This window comes from Nannospalax galili, unplaced genomic scaffold (genome assembly GCF_000622305.1).
Source record: "Nannospalax galili isolate Female #2095 unplaced genomic scaffold, S.galili_v1.0 scaffold346, whole genome shotgun sequence".
Taxonomy (NCBI): Eukaryota; Metazoa; Chordata; class Mammalia; order Rodentia; family Spalacidae; genus Nannospalax; species Nannospalax galili.
Genome location: NW_008357637.1, coordinates 1,573,972 through 1,596,302, shown reverse-complemented (window position 1 = coordinate 1,596,302; position 22,331 = coordinate 1,573,972). Strand labels below are relative to the sequence as shown.

Genomic DNA, 22,331 nt, shown 5'->3' with positions numbered 1-22,331 from the left:
TATATATATGCATATCCTCTGAGTAATTCCATTTCCAGGTATATGCCCAAGAGAATTGACTGTTTATGGCCACCAAAAGACAACTGAAACTGGTATGGTGGTGCACACCTGCAATCCCAGCATTTGGCAAGATTATGAATTTGAGGTTAGCCTCAGTTACACAGTGAGGCTCTGCCTAAAAAAGGAAAGTGCAGAAAAGGACAGCTATAACCATTGTCTTAGCAGAACTCTTCATAACAGCTCCAAACTTGAATTAGCTTGAATACCATCAGCAAAAGAGACACATAAATTATGTTGTATGTACATGATTGAATAGTATACACCAAAGAGAATGATCTAGAACTATACTCAATAATATGAATCTCACAGTGTTCAGCAAGCCAGAGATGAGTACATATTCATTTTTGTAAACTACAAACTATGAAAAAGCTATATGCAAATTAGATTTAAATGTTTGTAATAAAAAGATTGCTAAATGTCTCCAAAAATGGTTAGATCAAATATCTTTATCTGCTCAGTGAATTGCTATGCAGCTTGGTCAAAGATCACAATTTTTGAAATTATATGAAAAAAATGCAAAATGTTCTCCAATTTAAAATGTTCTTTGAAATTCTTTTCCAATCCAATTTAAAAGACATAGCTATCTAAGGATTAACCACATTTTTTTATCCCACAGAGAAAATATACATACTTAATATCAAAATAATATTCCACAATATAGTAATATGATTTTGCAAATTAAAATCCCAAATGGAACATTTTAAAGATCTTTCAAAAGTAGTATTTTCCCTTACTTTGAAGTGTACTTCTGCCTAAATGGCAGAAGCAGTAGGGAGAGGTAAGAGAGGTCTGGAAACTGGCTTCTAGTCTCAGTTCTGTTGTCAACCAGCTTTAAGACTTTGGAAAAAGTCACTCAATATTTCCAAGCATTATTTCTAAAGCAAAGACTTTGAATTAGTGGTTCTGAAGCTTGACTGCTTACTGTAACCACCCAGAGAATTTGTTTACTTGTTTGAGACAGGGTCTGTCTCTGTAGCCCCAGTTGGCCTCAGTCTCACAGAGATCCACCTGCCTCTGCCTCCCAGTGCTGGGATTAGGGTGTGAGCTACCACACCTGATGAGACCCAGAGACTTTTTAAAAATACAGTGCTGTGTGGGCTTTTCCCTTTGGTTTGATTTATTTGGTCTGGGTATCAGGTAAACACTGACAAGTTTGAAAAGCTGATCAAGTATACAATCAAGAATGAGAGCCACTGAACTTTCTAATGCATACAGGTCTCTTATTCTTACTCACAAATGATCTGTAAAACATATTTTCCAAAAGAAATAAAAACAAAGGGGTTCTTTGAAAAGTCAGATAGCATTTGGATAAACAGAATACTCATTGGTCCAGTTATGAGAATAAACATTGTATAGTCAAGGGAAAAGTCATACAGTTGTTTCCTAAACTTAAGTTGAATAGTGTTTCCCTAAAATTCATGTCCATTGGTACTTGTAACTGTAACCTTATTTGGAATAAGTTCTCTGTAAATGTAACCAACTTAAGATACAGGTTATACTGTATTAGGGTGGGCCCTAAATCTAGTATGACTGGTGTTCTTAAGAGGAAATGTGGACACAGAGACAAACTGGTAGAATGTTATTGATGACAGAGACAGACTGGTGTGACATAGCTGCAGGGCAAAGAACACCAAGGATTTCTGACAATCACCAGGTACTAGGAGACAAATACAACAAATTCTCTCTCAGAACCTCCAAAGGTAACCATCCTGCCTACACCTTGATTTTGGAATTCTAGCCTCCTAAACTGTGAGAGAATAAACTTGTTATTGCAAGTCACTGTAGTATAGCCTGTTACAGCAGCAATAAGAAACCAATACAGATGATTCCCCCCCCCCAAAGCTGGGGTAACTGGGAAGTTCTAGATAATTATTAAGAGTTTCTATAGTAAATACATGAAGATTAACAGTGAGGTACTCACTAAAAAACTGGAAATAAGTATCCTCAATTTGGATAATGAGAGTGATAAACAGATTCCCTTTAAAAAGAAATCATTCCAAGGTCAGAAATAATTTACTATATAACCTGCCTAAAGATAATTTTTGTGGTGTAGCTGTTAAAAGCAAAGAATACAGAGTCTCACAAGGAAAATGAAGACAGTATCATTTTACCACTGTTCAGGAGAGAAGGAGTCTCAGAAAATGGACTATGAGAATTACTCCATGGAAAGGCTATCTCTGTTTGAAGATGAATGAATCAAGTTATCTTAGCTTGATGCCATTGAATATTCAAACAATAAAACTTCTTTTGTTCTAATTCTTTGCTCACCAAGCAATCTTCTGATTATAATTTGGCTCCCCATGTGTGTAGTCTAGAGGGAAACAATGAGCTGGTCAGACCAGCAGGAGAATCTGGGCCTTCTGGCAGTTGTTTCTGACTATAAATTAATAAATCGACATTCTCCAATGTATTAGTGTCTTAGGAGCCCGTCATATTCAGCATTCCCTTGTCTAATCAATTCCAATAGCTGACAAAATTGAGTTTCTAAAAAGGGAGTTGGACTTTGACTGGTAGCAAGTTACTGAGGTAAATGCTGCCAGGTAGGACTGGGTCTGGATCATTAGTCAACCTTCTTTCAGAAATAACATTTTAAAGCATTATTTTCATTATAACTTGTCTAATATGTGGGCATTTGGTTTTTAAAACACAAGTAGGATCTTTTAACCCTGTTTTAATGCTCATCCCTGCTGAGGGTTAAGCAAGTAAGTTGCCAGAGAAAGGATGGGCTTTGAAACATTGAGTCTAAAAATTTCAAGGTATATGGATTACAAAAGGCTGAAAACCATTTCAAGAAATGACCCCATTAACAATTAATTTTGGGGGCTGGAGAGATGGGTCAGTGGTTAAGAGCACTGGTTGCTCTTGCAGAAGACCCAAACTCAGTTTCTAGCACCCCCATGGCAGCTAACAGCTATCTGTAACTACAGTTCCAGGGGATCCAACACCCTCTTCTGACCTCTGCAGACATTGCATATACCTATTATACTTACATACATGAGACAAAACACTCATCATACACACAAAATAAAATAAAATATCTTTTTAATTCCTAACTTTGTCACTCCATGGTAAGTATGGTTCTGAAACTAAAATATATTGCAAATATATTAAAACATCTTCTCTAACAAATATTTCTTTTAAGAGTAACCTATGACAAATTAAGATGTGGTAGAACATTCAGCTAACTGCCAAGTTAGACTCCAAATCAGTCTCTTCTAGGGTCTCCAGGTTACTCTGAAGAAATAGTCACTGCTCATTTATTCTCATTTTTTTCAGAGCCACTAACATATTCTTATTGTGAATTTTCAAACTGGGTGTTTTGAGATGGTAATAGTAATTTCCAAATATTATAGAAGTTAACAACTTGGTTAACATTTATCAATATGGGGAAGACAGTATTTTTGTGTGTTTTCTACACTGTAAATAGCTTAAGTAAAAAAGGTAATGAAAACAATCTGATGAATCAGACTATGGAACTATGTTTAAATTTTTTGACCAAGCTAGGATTAGTGAATTCACTACTGAAGATTGCTTGCTTGTTTGGTCTTTTTGAGACAGGGTCTCTCTGTAGCTACAGCTAGTCTGGAACTCACTATGTAGACCAGGCTGGCTTTGATCTCTCAGAGATCTACCTGCCTGTGTCTCCCAAGTGCTGGAATTAAAGGCATGCACCACCATGCCCAGCTTGAAGATTGTTTTAAACTAAATTTGAGGCAGTGCCAAACTGCAATTTCTGGCACTCAGCTTTTACAGGATTTGTATAAAGAAAGAAAAAGGCAGAATCTTACTTTGCTATTGGGACAGAGTCAGATCTTAGGGGACACAAAGATACAGCAACATCTAATGACTTATTCTTCCAGTTCACAGGGGCTCAAGTCTCAGCATAAGAAAGCATTAAAAAGGAGAGGTGAGAAGCAAAACATTTAAAGTCTGTTAAATTTATAAAGAACCAGTTTTAAAAGTTTAGAATATAATTGGATCAACATATTTTAAAAACTATTTTATTATTTTTATTTTATGTGTATGAGTGTATTGACTGCATGTATGTAAGTGCACCAGTGTTGTGCAATGCCTATGGGGGTCAGACGAGGGTGTCAGATTCCCCAGGAACTAGAGCTATGAACAGTTAGTTGTTAGCTGCCACGTGGGTACAAACCCAGGTCCTCTGCAAGAGCAGCCAGTGTTCTCAACCACTAAGCCATCTCCCCATCCCCTAGATCAACATTTTCAAAGAAGATTTTAAAGCTCTGACTACTAGTCACTATTATAGCACCTGGCCTCAATCAAATTATTCAGAAGGGCAGAAATAAATAACAAAGTTGGAAGTGTGAATTCAAGTTGGAATCAGTGACTTTGGGTACACAATATGACCACACACATAAATATTTACTCAACAGATTGTTGCTGCTTGACTCTTAATCAAATAGAATTGTATGCAGAATGTTATACTAACTGGTAATAATTCTTACTCTTTTTTTTTCTCCCAGAGCTGAAGATTAAACCCAGGACCTCATATATGCTAGTAAGTGCTCTAGCACTGAAGTACACTAAACCACAGTCCTAGCCCAAGGTAATTCTTCTGATAAAATTTTAGAGGGTTCTTGGTTATGTATTATATAAAAACACCCTATTCGAATGTTGGCCTATCCTTTGGACACTTCTGTGGAAGGGTGTTGGGAGCAGGACAGAGGTATGAATCACAACTGGGTGAATAAAAGCAGCAACAAAGCTTAACCTAAATAGCACTGAAAGAGATATGCCCACCTATCATTCTTATTCAAAAGCTACTTGTAGGCTAGGGAGATGACACAGTGGGTAGAGGTGCTTGAATGAAGGCCTCATGACCTGAGTTCACCCCTCCCACAAGGTGGCGGGAAATAACCAACTCGAACCTCCGTGTGTTTACTGTGGCATTAGTGTACCCACATTCACACATATACAACACACATGCACAGACACAGTAAAATAAAATCTGAAATACAGTAAATTACAGAAACAAAAATATCAACTATCAATCAACTAGCTGTGTAGTACTACAAAGACAAATGCCAACCAGTCTGCTATCACAGATAAGCTCTACTTTTGAATAGGTGAGATGAACTCTGCTTTCAAATTCTGTTAATATATATACAGATGATACTTCGAATTTAAAGCAAAAAAGAAGTTGGCCAACTGAAGCTCCCAGATTTAAAAATCAATCAGTCAACTAATCAACTAATCCAACAGTCAATCAATCAACGAATGAAATTCTTTTTAACTACCAAAAAAAGGGAAAGAAGCTGGCCAACAACCTAGGAAAGACGTTAACATCTCCTGTGACAACACACAGGATCATCCTCTGACAGCACAACCAGAAATCTTGCAACCTTATAGCTTGAAGCTTATAGAGAAATAGTTGGGTCTATGTTTCCAATTCTGTATCTTGTTTTATTAGCTAAATTGTGTACTTTTCTCCTGTTACACAGTTTAGAGTATTCACTTCTTTGCTTATGGTTATGAGATCTTCCTCTACCTTGTTCCAATGTATGAATCTTCATAACAAAAGAACAAAAATTTAAGAACAATTCAACAATGAAAAAGATGACTGATTAAACACATTTAAACTCTGATCCCCATTAAGAAGAATGAGAAGAACTAAGCAATGACAAATGCCTATAATATGCTGAACACTGTGTTTAGCACTTTTCTAGAGGCTTCCTTCATTAGACTTCAGGTAAATGCTATTTTTATGTCTGTTAAGTCAAACCTGAAAACGCTCAATATTAAAAGGCAAGCTTTGCAAAGCAGTTTTCTAAATCATCCATGTGACTGAAAGGAAGCACCGAGACAGGTAAAGTGAGCAGTGAGTTTATCCCAGATCTCTGAGACCAGAGCTCAATAAATAAGCAGGAGCACACTATTACAGTAAATACTATATTTAATGCTAGTAAATACTAGATTTTCTCAAAGAACTTGAAGAACTACCGTACATCTCTAAAGTCTCTAAACTTTGCTTCATGGTTAAGTAGTCAAGCTGAGCACGGTGGTGCACACCTTTAGTTCCAGCACAGGAGGCAGAGGCATGTGAGATGGGAAACAGCCTGGCCTACACAGTGAGTTCCAGGCCAGCTGTAGTCAAAGGGAGACCCTATGTAAAAAAGCCAAATAATAATAATAATAATAGAAAGGTCAATCTTTAAGACAGACAGACAGAAAAAGTAAGTCTTAAAATGTAGCTTAAATAAAATCTGATATACTGAGTATGCAGCTTTACTACAAACAATATGATACTGCAGAGAAACTAGATAGCAAGCAAGTTAAGGTTAATTACAAAATAAGGTCATATGAAACTACAAATTCTGTCACAGAAGGTAATGTTCTCTACCTAGATTTGTCTTGAGACTTTCAACCAGGCAGCACAAGTCGCATTCACTGAAATTATTGGAGGTTGAGGAAGCACTTTGTCATGTAAGTGGGTATTTCAAATAACTGAAGTTTACTAAGGCTAAAACAAATGAAATTATTATAGAATAAGAAAAAAAAATGCACCCATGCCTTCAAAAGGCTTTCTTAATGATTCAAGATTATTTTGTATAGCCTTACTGTATAGGACATACTATAAATCAGTTTGTCTTTTCTCTACTTCCCATCAGCTCTGTGAGCCACTGTAGTTTGGAACAAGCATCTTAGCTCTCCACAAGCAAATGCATGGCCTTTGTGGAGAGGTAGATGAAATTATGTGAGTTACTACACAAAATACCCATGTCTTTTCCCCCAACTCAGTTCAACGTAAACAGATCTATGCCCGAAAAGCCTTGAAGTGGTAGGAAAACTGATCTTCAATTATTTGTGTGGTCATTATATTTGTCAGCACCCTAATATCAAAAGTACAACATAATCACACTTTGTGTAACTTTTTACCAGGTTTTATCTATTAGGAAATAATTCTAAGACATTTAAAAGCTTTCTGTTTTTCCTATACAGTATTAGAGCACCACCTTGTGTCAGGAAACTGACCAAATGAGCAGACCTGTATTGCATTCAGTTACCTTAGTTGTCCAAAGTTTTACTGTCCAGTCAAATGATGAAGTGACAAAAAGATGTGAGAAGTCTACTGCTCCAACAGCTGCATGACAATGGATGCCGGTGATGGGTCCTTGATGCCCCTCAAACATCTCACTGATTCCAGCTTTGCTATTTCATAAAAGTGAAAATGTTAGGAAACTCTCCCATAGTAGACTACATATAAATATCTTATTGTGGGTTTATAGATCAGATTTTTAATTTCAACAAACATAATTCTACACTTTCAATGCATCAGCATAATTTATGCTGAATGTTATTCTATTCAGATTTTGATAACACTACTAAAGTAGTAGGCATCTTTTGGAGCCATAAACATCATGCTGTTGACAAGAGAACCTACAATTCTAGTATCTAAGGTAGCAGAATAGGGACAGAGGGGGCTATGTAAGAGACAATTGGGGCCATTTTTTAATCAAAAGCTTTGAAGTGAAGGTGATCTGTATTTTAAATGAAATCCAGATGCTCATTTTTTTTATAGGAACCAATTGATTAGGAGCAGCTAAACAATTTCAAAACAAATTAAACAATGGGATAAATACTAGTAAATTAAAAATATGTACATGACATATAGTTATCACTAGTATCAACTAAAGCCCAAAGCCCAAATAAATCAAAATAAGAAAACAGGTAAAAATTTTATTTACAAATCTGAAGGCCAGTATGTGGTATGTGCATACTGCATTTAAAAAAATGATTTATTTTTATTTTATGTGTATGAGCATTCTGCCTGCATGGATGTAAGTGCATTGTGTATGTGTGATGCCCACAGAGACTAGAAGAGGGTGTCAGATACCCTGGAACTGGAGTTATGGATGGTTGTTAGCTGCCATGTGGGTGTTAGGAACTGAACCCAGGTAGGTCCTTTGCAAGAGCAGCCAGTGAGTGCTCTTAACCATCCTTCCAGCCCCACACTGAATTTATACTTGATGACTATTCCTCCCTACCAGAAACTTCTGTGAGATGCATACACAAAAATCCATACAATACACTACAACCTACAAAATCAAAAACATCTTATAAATATAAGATACTTTTATTAAAAAAAAATTAACTTTAAAGTGAGGTGTGGTGGTGCATGACATTAATCTCAACACTAGGAAGGCAAAGACAGGCAGATCTCTGTGAGAGTAAGGCCAGTCTGGTTTACACAGTGAGTTCTTTAGGCCAGCTGGGGCTATAGGGAGACCCTGTCTCAAAAAACACCACCACCCACCAAAAAAAAACCCCCAAACTTTAAATTTTATGTGCCTGAGTTTAGTATACCAGGAGTCTAAGACAGCATTCTATTTCAGTAAGGAGTAATTTGTTTCAATAAGACAAGACAAGGAAAAATGTTTTAATAATTGCTAGTTCCTATTTAGGTTTACCTGCCATGGCGGCATGCTGTGTACACAGAACCTTCTTCACTTCCCACAACGAAGTTGTTGACATCTCCAACGGGGAAGGACATAGATGTCACGGCCACTGCCTTTGACTGTTTATGAACCAATTCCATGCTATCCTACACAGAAAATTTCTTTGTAAACTCTTAATTTCAAATCCTTCATAGAAAACCTTCTAATTCTAACTGCTTTGTGAGCCATTCTTTAACATACTACTTATAAAAACCTACCTCAGTTAAATTAAGCATGTTTGATAAGATATATACACAACAAACTGTATTTAACACACATTTAGGTTTATAATTTATATAATATTATGAAAAGTTTGTGAAAAAACACACACTAAGGTATATGTACAGTAAAAAGTAACATTTACTTTAAAATTTCAGTTTCCCAAGTTCAACCTACCTGTGGGTGGGAAAGCATGTCCAAACTCCAGGAGCAAATTTTTCCATCAGTAGAGATGCTAATCAGATTATGAGCATTTTGTGTCCCAACAACATTTACACAATAGACAGGGTGCTAAAAATGTTAAAGAAAAAAGTCTAATTATGGGTATTTTGTTCATATCAAAACAGTTTCATAATCTGATAACTTTTTGGTTTGGTTGGTTTTTGTTTTGTGGTTTAGTATTACTGGGGAATTGAAACCAGGGCCTTGCACATTGCTAGGAAAGTGCTCTATCACTGAGCAATATCCCCAGCCCTGATTGGGAGTAGTTTTCACACGAAGTTTGTTACTATTAGGTTAATAAAAGATTGTCTTAGAAGAGAGGTGAGTTCCTGATATGTGCATCCCTCAAAATACAGAAGAAAGGCCTTCGTTCCTGGTTGCTAAAGGATGAGGAACTCGTACATCAAAGGAAACACATTTTGAAACCACTCTGCTGGATGCTACAGAGCAGTTGGAGGGGAAGGAGCACAGAACCTAATGAAATAACCTTTTTCACTTACTGTGTGTGCAGCAGCTGACAGTGGAGTTCTTTGCACTGGAGTTCTTTTATTGCTACGATTATCCCAAAGCACAATTTGGCCTGAGTATGTACCACCAACGACAAGATTTGGATGAAATTTTGCAAATGTAGCAGACATTACAGCTGACTGCAAATAAGAATTTTTGTATTTAAAATTTCAAGTGAAAGTCAGATGAATTAAAAAAACAAATTTATTATCTGGAACATTTCCCTCTCTACTGTATTAGAGGTTATAAAAATTAATTACATTTTAACTTTGTGTAAGAAATATAAAAAATCCTTTAGAATGTTTTCGTTCAAAAGTCAAACATGATGTGTATCTTTGATAAACTATGTAAACATACAAAAAACAAAAACTTGCTTCATTTGATTACAGTTTTAAAGGATACCTGGCCTGTGATTGACCTCTGACTGTACTATAACAGTAAAATATATACTAATTTTGATTCAGGGTATTTATTCTGGATTATGACATTATTAAAAGATTTCAAGTATGCAATCAGAAACACTTGCAAATTCTAACCTTCTAAATCTACTTTAGAAAATCTACATCTGCTTCCTACTTCAACCACATGTTTCTACTTAAAACTATCTAGCTCTAACTCCTCAGGCCATGTACAAGTAATTCAGTGGGCCAGCCGTCTAATTGTATATTCAGCAAGTAAGTTCCTGAGAGACTCCCTGTAGAAAAGACATTTCCTAAAAGATCCCTTTTATATGATCAATCACAATAACAGAAAATCACAACTGCAAAGGACTTTAGGAGTGATTAAACATAAGAGATGTCAGGAAAGCTACAAAAGGCAGATCATGTTGAACTGAGACGTATTCAGTTTTCTGTTAACATATGTTTGCAAATATGGAGTGGTTTAGCAAATGCCAATCCAATGAAATCATCATGTTGACAAGAAAGGAAAAAAAGCACTTGTCTAAATTTATTAATGAATCCTTAAACTTGAGGAAGACTGTTAAAAGACCATCTTACCTGACAGTGGAACACGTACTCTGGGGTAGTCTTTTTGTACTTCATATTCCATACAAGGGCCACACCATCAGGCTCATGAGGAGCATCTTCATTGTTATTATAGGAAGCTACAAGTAACTCTGGATACTGCTCGCAAGAATGGAGTGGAAAAAAAAGTCTATGCATAATAAGAACTATTTTGTGTTCCTAACTATCAGATTGTTCCTGTCAGGTTGTTTTGAAAATACATGAAAAATTATTTCTACAATTATACTCTTTAAGATATTAGCACAATTTAAAATGAGCACAGTTGATTATTTAAAATGGTTTAATGTTAAAGCATTTTATTAAAACAATTGTTTAAATTTTATACAAAGCATTTGGTGAATAAATTTGGGTCTTGGCATAAAGTTCTGAATTTCAAATCTAACATTTTTCATTCTTCCAGCATACATAATACAAAGTGATTATGGCAATATTAAAACTATTATCCACTGTCATTTTAAATGGATACATATTGATTTAATTACAAAAGATACAATTAGAATAAAATATATGCTAATTATAACTTTAAAAGTTAGTAACAATAAATGTTGCTATATTTTACCTGAGATGACCAATCCAAACAACTAACAACTCGATGCTTTGACCAGCGCTCATCAAAGAATTGTCGATTTAATGATAGTTTAGCACCTGCTTGAATCTCCCTATAGAAAAAGATCAACCCCCCCCCAAAAAATAGTGTTATAATTTAGACCACTCTCAACCTTACAATAACTTAATGCTGCTGAAACAATAATCTTGGTAATTACACATTACCCTTCTTTGTCTTCCAAATCTCTCCCACTGTAGTCAAAGAAGATGTTAATCTGTTCAGAAAGAGCCCTTTCTACAATTCTTGTAGAATGGTCAAAGAAACTTAAAAATTCCTCTGAGTGTAAAATTTGTTGCTTTTCTTCTTCAGTTAGCTCATGAGGAGGAGCTGGAAAAAAAAATGGGTTATTTTCTTTTTTGAAGTATGACTTAGGCCAGTCAAATCATGTCAGCTCACTATTACAGTTTGGAACAAGAAATACCATACATTCTTTTTAAACCACATTCACATCTTTGACTTGGAGCATTTTTTTCCATTTTAACACATACGTGATAAAAGAAGTTTTGAGAGTAATCGTTAAAAACAAAATTAAAGTTAAATACTTTAAGATACCTTTACTGTCAATTTCTTCATCTTTTTTTAAAGTTTTCTCTTCTTCGGGTTCAAGAGGAGGTTTAGGAGTCACTACATCATCTTCTTCCTCTTCATCTGAACAAAAAAAAATGGAATAAAGAAAAATATTCTTATAAAAATAGCTGGTAACACCTAAGGTTGTATTTTAGACAATATACAACTTCATAGATGAAAGTAGAAGTAAGTCACTAATAAAACATAGAGAACATGAATTTTACCAGCACTATCTTAAAGAATTAAGTCAAACCTCTTGATTTGTATACATAGCTCTATACCTCATCAAGAATCATATTAAATTCTGTTACTACATAAGTATAAGATATGTAAGCAAATAGTATGGACTCCTCATGGAAGTCTTTAAAATCCTGCAAGTATTATCATTCCATACGTAACAACATGCAACTACTGCATAGTTTTATATAGCATGCTGACACATTAATGCTATAGAATGAAAAAAATCAAATGTCTAAAATAGCCCACAGAGCTCACTGCTTACTTGTGATCTGAAACCATCAGTGTTTGATGGGTCTTCACAGGGCATAAAGACGGCTTACATTAACTCTCAGGTTGCTATCTGAGAGGCAGATTTTAAAGATAATAGCTATGAGATCACATTTTCTACTGTCATTTTAAATGCAAGTCTCATTATCTATCATTGTATGATGTGGCAATAAGCACTAAAAACAATATTTTCTTTAATTTTAATAAAAGTACACTGAGGTATACGATGTTTTTAAGACAAAAAAAAAAAAAAAATTACCAAACCTCTTGTATCCCCAGACCAGGATATAACTTGAAATCATTTATTTAAAAATGTTATAGGACACATAACTCTGCCTGCCTTTTCTTTTAACTACAAACCAAGATAGATTTTTATGAAGAAACATGTATTTTTATTGCCTAAGCAAACCTATCTGTCTATAAAGAGAATAGCAGCAGGCATCTGCAACAGAGTGCATCTCAAGTAATGAAAGCCTATTCAATGCGGGGACTTTCCTTGTTCATTACAGTCATTTCCTTGACCCATGTACAAAATGATCTAAAGCACACATACATACAACCTACACAAAAGAATGGTCAAGGATGGGAACCAGCTGCCAAGTCATAGTTCCAGCAGCCAGGCCAGCTGACTAGACAGCAACAACCAGATGGCACTGCTGGGACTGTGTCTTTCTGCTACAAGGTGGCAATGGGATGGCATAGCATTCTTCCGCCTGACTGCTTCCAATCCTCTGTCTCTCCCCAATGGCGAGCCTGTGCAATTACCCACACTCCAGGAGGCCTACAGACAAGCCTTTACCCTGCAAACAAAATGCAGCTTGTAGGCCACACCAGCTGCCAAACCACACACATAGTGTTAGGTTTAGAGAGCTAAGAAAATCTTTCTATCTCTATAGTATAAGCAATGAAAATATAACTGTACCTGTGGAAAGCTTTAAATGACACTGTATAATGCACACAATGATACAACCTCCAACTTAATCAAAATGATAATGACGTATGCCAATCCTACATTACTTGAAATTGAGCGATTTTTACGTTCTGACAAGTTTACAGAACTAGGATAAATGGCAAGAATGATTTCAATATATGCTCATACTTTTGAACCAAATGGTGAAGGTTAAAATTTTTCCTTTCAAGGGCCTCAATCAGCCACAAAGGAAAACAGTAATCACTGTCTTTTCAGCCAGCCCAACCGCATTTGTCAGCCCTTTCTCCGTCAATGCAGCCAGAGCAATCAACCTGCCAAACATTCAGAATGGAAAAACAATCTGAAAATACAGGGTATAATGCACCTGCCAGTGAAAATGGCCATTTCAAGAAAAGCTAGTGATCTCAGTGACCCTGCTGAGGAGGCGGTGGTGCAAAGGGGAAGGAACACGTAAAAGAATTCTTAGTGATCGCCATCTCTTGCACATTGACACTTCCTTACAAAGCATGCCAATTACAGCTTTTGTGCTACTTAAAAAAATGAAAGCTTTTTGGGGCAAAATAATCACATAGAGAAACAGAAAGACACTACTCCTTCTTAGATGAATTCTCATATACAAAGGATTATTAATCTGAAAACAGTGCAACTGATGGTGATTCTGTACTGTACTGCTCAAACATTAGGATACAACTCTGCCATAAAATAATCTGCAAGGCTAATGTAATAAAATAATTTAATTACATTTAACTTCAAAGTTGACTTCTAGAATAATAGGATATTTTGCTTCAATTAAAAATTTAGCATGAGAAAAATATGTATTTCATTTTCTGCTAATACCGTCAGCTCTCCTAATTAGTTCTATTAACTAACAGTTCACTGTATGAAAATTCTAAAATTAAGAGTGGATGTTTTGAGTCACCCTGGACAAGTCATTCCTGAGCACTGTGAATTATAAATTATAGCCTCCTACCCTCACCTTATTCTCCTCTGACTTCGCTGTATTATAGGGCTTCTAGGTACCATTTCCAATGACAGGTGTCAAATTCCTGTCATAATGCATATTTGGTGCTAAGTGACCTTGTAATCTACATATTTAACAGAAAAGATCTTGTTTACAGATAGTCTTTCCTTTTAAAATTTAAAATGTAGATGAATTATGTTAGCCATTGGTCTGGGTCTGCCTACCACACAGCATTTGCCATGCCACATTGTAACTGGATAAGGAGTAGCTATTTAAATACATGCTCTTGGAATTTTAGAATAAATGAACATATCTCTTTGTCTATAAGGACTAAATATGGATTTAAACACTGTAACTGATAATTAAACCCAAACTTCAGAAAAGCAATTAAGGTAAATAACTTTCCAGGATTATAAAAGCAAAGAATATGCTGTTCTTAAAAAAAAACCTGCAAATGTATTTTTTGTTATAAAGCTTATCTTAAGCAATTACCTACAATATCAAGTACAAGTATGGTCTTCTAATCGGGTGTGATGGTATACACCTTTAGTCCCAGCAGAGGCAGGTGGATCTCTGTTGAGATCAAGACCAGCCTGGTCTATATAGTGAGTTTCAGGCTAGCTGGGGCTACAGGGAGACCCTGTCTTAACAAACAAACAAACAAATAAACAAATAAAAGAATGGTCCTCTGGAACAAATGTACTTTTCTTATTAGAAACATAACAATACAGTACCTATTGCAGAACTACTAATATGGTCCCGAAATATAATATTACAATTCTAGAGATTCTGTTAGATGGTCCCTATTACATGGTAAGCTATAATGTACCTAAAAACTGGAAAAGACTATAACTGAAAAGGAAGACTAAAATGGGACTGCCATGGCACATCAATTTACTGATGAATATTCATTAAAATATGCTAAAGTGGTTAACTCCATGCTTTCTCTGACAGGGAAGCTAAGGTTACAAACCGAGCAGTAAAGAGTACAGAAAAGTAGCAGTTACTTTCAAAATGGCAAATCTCTTGTCAATGAGTGCTAAACCTAGGTTTAATGAACCATTGAATTTTTACTTTGAGTTAACATCAAAATTGTGATGTATTTTGGTGAGATGGAAAGAAAAACTGTTCTGTAAATTAAGCTGCATCTAGAGATCACACCAAGGAGTCAAATTCTGGTTGCCAGAATAATCTACAATAGAGTGGGTTAATCAAAGTTAAATCATCTGTGAAATGGGTGGCTTTTGTTAAACTCAAGGAAGGTTTCTTCTAAACAAGTTTTCCCATTTATATGTCATATTACACTTAAGAATAAGCTGTAAGTGATGGGGAGATATGAGAGGAGTTGGAGGGGAGGGAGTGGGCATGGATTTGATCAAAACACCTTATATACATGTTTGAAACTCTCAACAAATTATTTATGTAAATAAAAAAATTTAAAAAGTATATCTCTTCTACATAAAAAATAACCTATAAGCTATACTTTGAACACATTTTAAAAGCAATATGTAAGATCTTAGAATATGGAATATCAGTACTGAAAAAATATTGCTACTTGTAAGTCTATCACTTATGATTCTCAGTATGTAGTTGATAAATACTATCATTACAGCACTGATGTTTAGAAAATAGATTTATTGGCAATCAGTTCATTATTAGTTTTACTATACTGGTATAATATGTATTTTGAGATATTTTAAGATAATTTAATACTGCATGAAAGATAATTTAAGATAACTTAATATTAAATGAAGAATTTCTAATTTATAAAGCCTGGTATATAAGAACTTATGTATCATGTTTGTTCATGGTACAAAGGAAGCTGCTAATGAATTCTAAAAACTAGGCAATTTGCTGCTTAGAAAAATGACTCAACTTTCAAAAAATCAACTTATGAATAATCTTGAAAGCATCTTTAAGAACATCTGTGGGAATCTCTCAATCATTAGTTTAAAAATACAGACTAGGGGCTGGAGAGATGGCTCAGCAGTTAAGAAGACCCAGGTTCGAATCCCAGTACCCACATGCCAGTTAACAACTGTCTGGAACTCCAGTTCCAGAGGATCCAATAGCCTCTTCTGTCCTCCGCAGGTACTGCATGACATGGGTGAACCTACGTATATGCAGGCAATACACTCATACACAGAAAATAAAAATAATAGATAAAATATTTAAAAAATACAGACTAAACAGGAATGATTTTCCCTTAGTATTTTCGAAATAATCTTTTGTTTTGTTTTTTGAGACAGGGTCTTGCTGTAGCCCCTGCTGGCCTACAACTCACCACGCAGACCAAACTGGTTTTGAACTTACTGAGATTGTCTACCTCTGCCTCCTGAGTGCTGGGATTAAAGGAGTGCACCACCATGCCTGGCCAAAATAATCTTTTTTTAAAAAAAATAAATTTTATTTATGTGTTTGTGCCTGGCACATGTGTGCCATGGTATATGTGTGGTGGTCAGAAAACAACTTGTGGGAGTTGGTTTTCTCCTTCTCTCATGTGAATTCTGGGTGTTGAGTTTGGGTCATTAGGCTTGGCAGACACCTTTACTTGATGAGCCATCTTTCTGGCCCTCAAATAATCTTTTTTGAAAAAAAATAAAAATCAATAGCCAATATCATTTTCACTTCATTCTTTTTTAGGTTTCACATTTTTTTTTTTTTTTTTTTTTTTTTTTTTTTGAGACAGGGTCTCCCTGTACCAACAGCTGGTCTGGAACTCACTATGTAGACTAGGCTGGCTTGAATCTCACAGGGATCCACCTGCCTCTGCCTCCCATGTGCAGAGATTAAAGGCATGTGCCACCACAATCAGCCCCACAATTTCATCTTTTAAAAATACTGTGTGTGTGTGTGTGTGTCTGTGTGTAGTACATGTGGGATTATATGTTTAAGTATATACGCCTGTACATGAAGGTGCAAGTGTACACTGGTGCACATGGATGTGGAGGCCAGAGGTTGATGTTGGGTGTCTTCCTTGTTCACTATCCACCTTATTTTTTTGTTTAATTTTAATTACGTTTGCTCATTCATTCATTAATTCATTCATTCATGGGGTGGGAGAATACACAGATGCAACAGTGTGCATGTGCATTCATTCATTCATTTATGGGGTGCGGGAATACATGGATTCAACAGTGTGCATGTGAAGATCAGAGAACTTTCTGGAGATGGTTTTCCCCTTTTATCATGTTGGTTCCAGGGCTCAGATTAGCAGGCTTGGTGGAAGCACCTTTACCTGCTGAGCCATCCTGCCAGCCCCTCAACCTTATTTTTTGAGATAGGGTTTCTCACTTAGCCTGGAACTCACCAACTGACATACTGGCTAACTACTAAGTTCAAGGACTCTACCTGTCTCTGTCCCCCTAGCACTAGGGTCACAGATGTGTGCCACCATGCCTGACTTTTATATAGGTACTGGGGATCCAAACTCAGGTCCTCATGTTTCAAGACAGGCACTTTGTTAAATGAGCCACCTCTCCAGCCCAATAATTCCATCTTCTTATATATAGCTTAAAATCAAATACATGGTTAAGAGACTCTTCGTTAGAACAGTTTCATCAGCATATCCATGGAATTCCTTTCTTAGTTCTGCTTTTACTATTTTTTTTTTTTTTACATCTAGAATAAGAGCACTTGTATTTGCTTAAAATTTTGGATTTTCAATAAGAGAAAACCTACAGCTGACTTTGTAATCAAAAGTATTTTGAATCTAGATATGTTAATTAGGGAGGAAATAAATACTTTAATATGGAATTTATCTCTACATCAGTTTTAAAAAAATAGTTTATTTTTAAAAAAATTTTTTTATGTGTATGAATGTATTGCCTGTGTGTAGGTAAGTGCACCCATGTCGTTCAATGCCTGCGAGGACAGAAGAGGCCATCAGATCCCCTGGGACTGGAGTTACGACCAGCTGTTAGCTGCCACATGGGTGCTGGGATTTGAATCCGGGTCTTCTGCAAGAACAACTAGTGTTCTTAACTGCTGAACCATCTCTCCAGCCCCTACACATCATTTTTTAAATAGAAAATGTGAGTTTTATTTTGGCTGTATGGGCATTTTTAGATTCTGTTATTTATGGTGTCATCAAGTATTACATTTTTCCTAGGGTCAAAGTTTTTAGACATTCTGATTTAAGTCTTTTAGTTCAAGATTAAGAATTGATACAATATTCAGTTCTATTTATATTCTCACAGGTAAAAAGTTAAAACTAATTTATAGATCTATTATTTATTTCAGAATTTTTAAAAACTCCATTTTAAATAAGGCTAATACTGTATTCTACAAGGCCTACACATTTGGTCTACTTGGGAAGTATAGATTCTAGATGATAAGATTATGCAGTAAAATATTAGGAGTCATTTACATATAACAATATCCTGTACATTATAAATAGTAATCAAGAGGTTTTGAGGAAAAATACCTGGTTATTAAACCAATAAATAATAAACTGGAAGTCCCCTCACATAAAAAGTGGAATGGAGTAAGGAGAAAGGCACTTCAGAAGTGGAGTGCTAGGTTGTTCTGGTTGTAACCCTGGTATTCCTCCCACCACAAACTTAGGTTCATCAATGAACTTCCCCAGGACCTTGGTTTCCATAGATGTAAACAAACTGATTAAACAGCCCTTAGGATTTCTTCCTACTTTAAATCCTTTTTTCTAAAAGTCACAACAACAAAAATCCCACACTGAAGAGGTGGATAAGAAAAAAAAATAATGTCATTTTCAAGAGTTAAAACTTTTAAAAGGTAAAGGAAGAAAGTAACTACCAGGAGTGTATCTGTGGCTTCCACTCTTGCTAGAAGCTGTTTACCTGGGGAGAAGGAAATTGACTGAGATCACATGGTCCTAGTCAATTTCATTCACAGTAGGTGCTTTAGGACAGAAAAGCACCTTAGTTCAGAAACAGGACTGCCAACTTACAGGATAAACTTGACAGTAAGAAGATAGCTAGAAGGAGAAAAAGAAAAACAAGGCCAAGCCAAATTATCTTTTAAAAGAACTGGTTTGATCATTTAAAAATAACAAAAAATGGAATACTGGTAAGAATTAAGACTGATTTTTCGCTCACATGTACTTCTGCACTGATTATACTGCATTCCTGAATTTACTTTTACACTCCAATCATAATTCTCCAATGGTAAAAAGCAAACAAGCAAAACTGCAGTGCTAGAGCTTAAATCTGGTGTCTTTTGAGGGTGAGGCAAGAAGGCTACCACTAAACAACACCCCTGCCCTGTTAAGAAATTCTTAAGTGCTAACCACTCAGGCTGAGTTTGAGGACCACTGTATTAAAGCAATGAGAAAGAACAAATGTAATTAAGCACAAAGTATTTGTATTATAAAAATAATAATTTTAAGCCAAGTGCAGTGGTATAGGCCTTTAATCCCAGCACTCAGGAGACAAAAGCCAATGGATCTCTGTGATATTGAGGCCAGCCTGGTGTACAAAAAAACCCCAAAACACCACCACCACAAATCTACAAGTATCTTAAAAGTAAGAAATTACAGGGCAAATTTGGGATTAGGAAGTAGCACAGTGACAAAGAGCTTGCCCAAGGCCTGGGTTCAATCCCCAGACCCACCAAAAACAAACAAAAAACACCCCCAACCCAAATACCAACCAATCAAACAACAACCCCTCAACCCGAAATAAAACAAATGAACAAAAACAGAGAATTTGGGCTGGAGAGACAGCTCAGGGTTAAAGGGCATATTGCTCTTGCAGAGGACTGGCGTTTGATTCCCAGCACCTACATGGGGGTGCTTACAACCGCCTGTAACTCCAGCTCCAGTGGATCTGACAACTCTGGCCTCCCCAGGCACTGCACTCATGCGCACATACTCACACATATACCTACTTTAATAAATTAATAAAAATGAATCTTTTTAAAAATGCCAATTTGGGGGCTGGAGAGAAGGTTCAGTGCTTAAGAGCACTGGCTGCTCTTGCAGAAGACCTAGGTTTGATTCCCAGCATCCACACGACAGCTAACAACTGTCTGTGACTCCAGTTCCAGGGATCCGATGCCCTTTTCGGACTTCCATGGGCACTGCATGCCATGGGAGCACTTATATACATGCAGTCAATACATTCATACACATCAAAAATAATAATTAAAATTAAAAAAATAAAATTGTAAATTTCAAGTAGGCCACAAAGTTGCATGTGCATATATACATATATATAAAACTACTGAAAAAATACTAAAAAGTGAATATATTCAATGAAAACAAAATATTAACAATGAGTACACAGTAGCAGTCGTACAATGCTTCTTTATATCCTTTCTGTGCTTTCTAAATTCTCTAAAGTACTATAATAATCAGAAAAGTTATTTTTAAAAATGAACATCTTCACTTATACTTAATATAATTATTGCTATAATAGGCATTATTCAAAATAGTTTCTAAATACTTTACATTCCAAAATTCAAAATGCACTTCACAACTATGATGGTATAGCTAAAAATATATTCTCCAGATCAGCAGATGAAGAAAAAGAGGCTGTTTTAAAATGACTCACCGTGACCTAATTTTGGCTATTTTGCTCACTTTCTAACATGTCTAATAATATGGCTCCAAAAGGATAGGTACAATACTTTAATCAATGTGCTAGTTAATAAAATAGAACTTTCTGGACAGTATGTAATCTTGCACATTCTTTAGTATTGTTCACACTCATAGTTCAACTTTTTCTCTATGATGAATTTCAATTCCCTTCATTCCTTCCTCCCCCTTTTTAAGTTGCTTGTGTCTCAAATAAGTTTACCACTGCTCAAATATTTTCTTTTAGGATAAGGATTATACAACACATATAAAAGCTATATTGCCAACCATTGGAGATGCAGGAATGAAAAAAAAAGTCCATAGAAATAAATATTTATGTAAAATAAAAAAATATATGGATAAAAATGTTACCCTAGTTTCAAAAATTCCTAAACATTGCATATCTGATAATGTTAAGACATTAGAGACAAGTAAAAGGAAATATGTATAGTACTTATTTCATTTCCATCCTTTGAGGGCAGAGAAAGGAGAATTGTTAAAAGTGTCCACGATGAAAACAGAAGGGGCACTACTTGGGAAGAGAAGGACCACGGGAGGGGGTTTCCGGGGAGGGACATAAATGATGAATAGATGCACGTATGAAAACATCACAATGAAGACTTTATTTTGAATTAATATACACTTTAAAAAGAGGATGTAGTAATCTATTTAGTCAAATGGTTGTAAATAGCAGTAACTCGAATTTTCTGTTGAGACATACAAAAGTTTGGACACTTTCTAGGGATTTCAGGGATTTTTTTCCCCCTATCCTTTTGACTTATCTGTATTTTCTTAGCTTTCTGTAATGAATATTACTTTTGTTTCTCACTAATGGAGAAACAGTAATATAACTGAAAATTTGAAGATAAAAAATTAAATTTTTATACTTGATTTTCTATATTTAAATAGGAAAAAATGTTCCCTATACACAAACTATTGAAAGAATTAAATGTAATTTATGGGGCTGGAGAGATGCTCAGTGAGTAAGAGTACTGGTTACTCTTGAAGAGGACCCAGGTTTGGTTTCCAGCACCCACAAAGCAGCTAACAACCATCTGTAACTTCAGTTCCAGGGGATCCAACACCTTCTTCTGTCCTCTGTGGGCATTATACACATGGGTACACTTACATACATGCAGGCAAAATACTCATACACATAAAACTGGAAGAAAAAAAGAATAATTTATTATTGGTCCAGAATACCTTATTCCAAATTGTCAACAACTCCAAAATTTGTAACTCATTTAGTGGTTAACCCTGACATGATCAGAAGAAAAGTATTTATAATCATTATTTATCTCATTTAGCATACTTCTATATTTTGCCAAAACGTTAACACCTGAGGTGCTGCTGGGATCTTAATGTATGATAATATACTTTACCACTTTCCTAAAAGCTGAAAGGTTTCAAAAGCTACTACATATATAGCTCCAAAGGTTTCAGATAAGAGACTGTGGACTTGTTTTTGGATCTCATGTAAATCTGTCCTTTATGTACAACATAAATTCATTAGTCTTTATGCTAGAGTCATTATTTAATGATCCTTTAAAAATTCTTTGGGGCTGGAGAGATGGCTCAGTGGTTAAGAGCACTGACTGCTCTTGCAGAGGACCTGGGTTCGATTCCCAGCACCCACATAGCAGCTAACCGTCCTTAATTCCAGTTCCAGGGGAATCTGAAGTCCTCTTCTAACCTCCACAGCATTGCATGACA

General features: G+C 35.6%; 1 protein-coding gene across 5 annotated transcripts in view; it reads right to left on the bottom strand.

Annotated features, from left to right (window-relative positions):
- The window catches only part of Dync1i2 (dynein cytoplasmic 1 intermediate chain 2), a 53,032-nt gene that overhangs the window by 6,685 nt on the left and 24,016 nt on the right, over positions 1-22,331 (bottom strand). For all 5 annotated transcript variants that reach the window (XM_029557246.1, XM_017794907.2, XM_008855253.2 and 2 more), the window contains 8 exons: positions 11,652-11,747; positions 11,264-11,426; positions 11,052-11,151; positions 10,466-10,591; positions 9,461-9,607; positions 8,916-9,029; positions 8,493-8,626; positions 7,089-7,233 (listed from right to left, as the gene is read on the bottom strand). In XM_029557246.1, the coding sequence (XP_029413106.1) occupies positions 7,089-7,233; positions 8,493-8,626; positions 8,916-9,029; positions 9,461-9,607; positions 10,466-10,591; positions 11,052-11,151; positions 11,264-11,426; positions 11,652-11,747 (1,025 nt within the window). The remainder of the gene's footprint in view (positions 1-7,088; positions 7,234-8,492; positions 8,627-8,915; positions 9,030-9,460; positions 9,608-10,465; positions 10,592-11,051; positions 11,152-11,263; positions 11,427-11,651; positions 11,748-22,331) is intronic.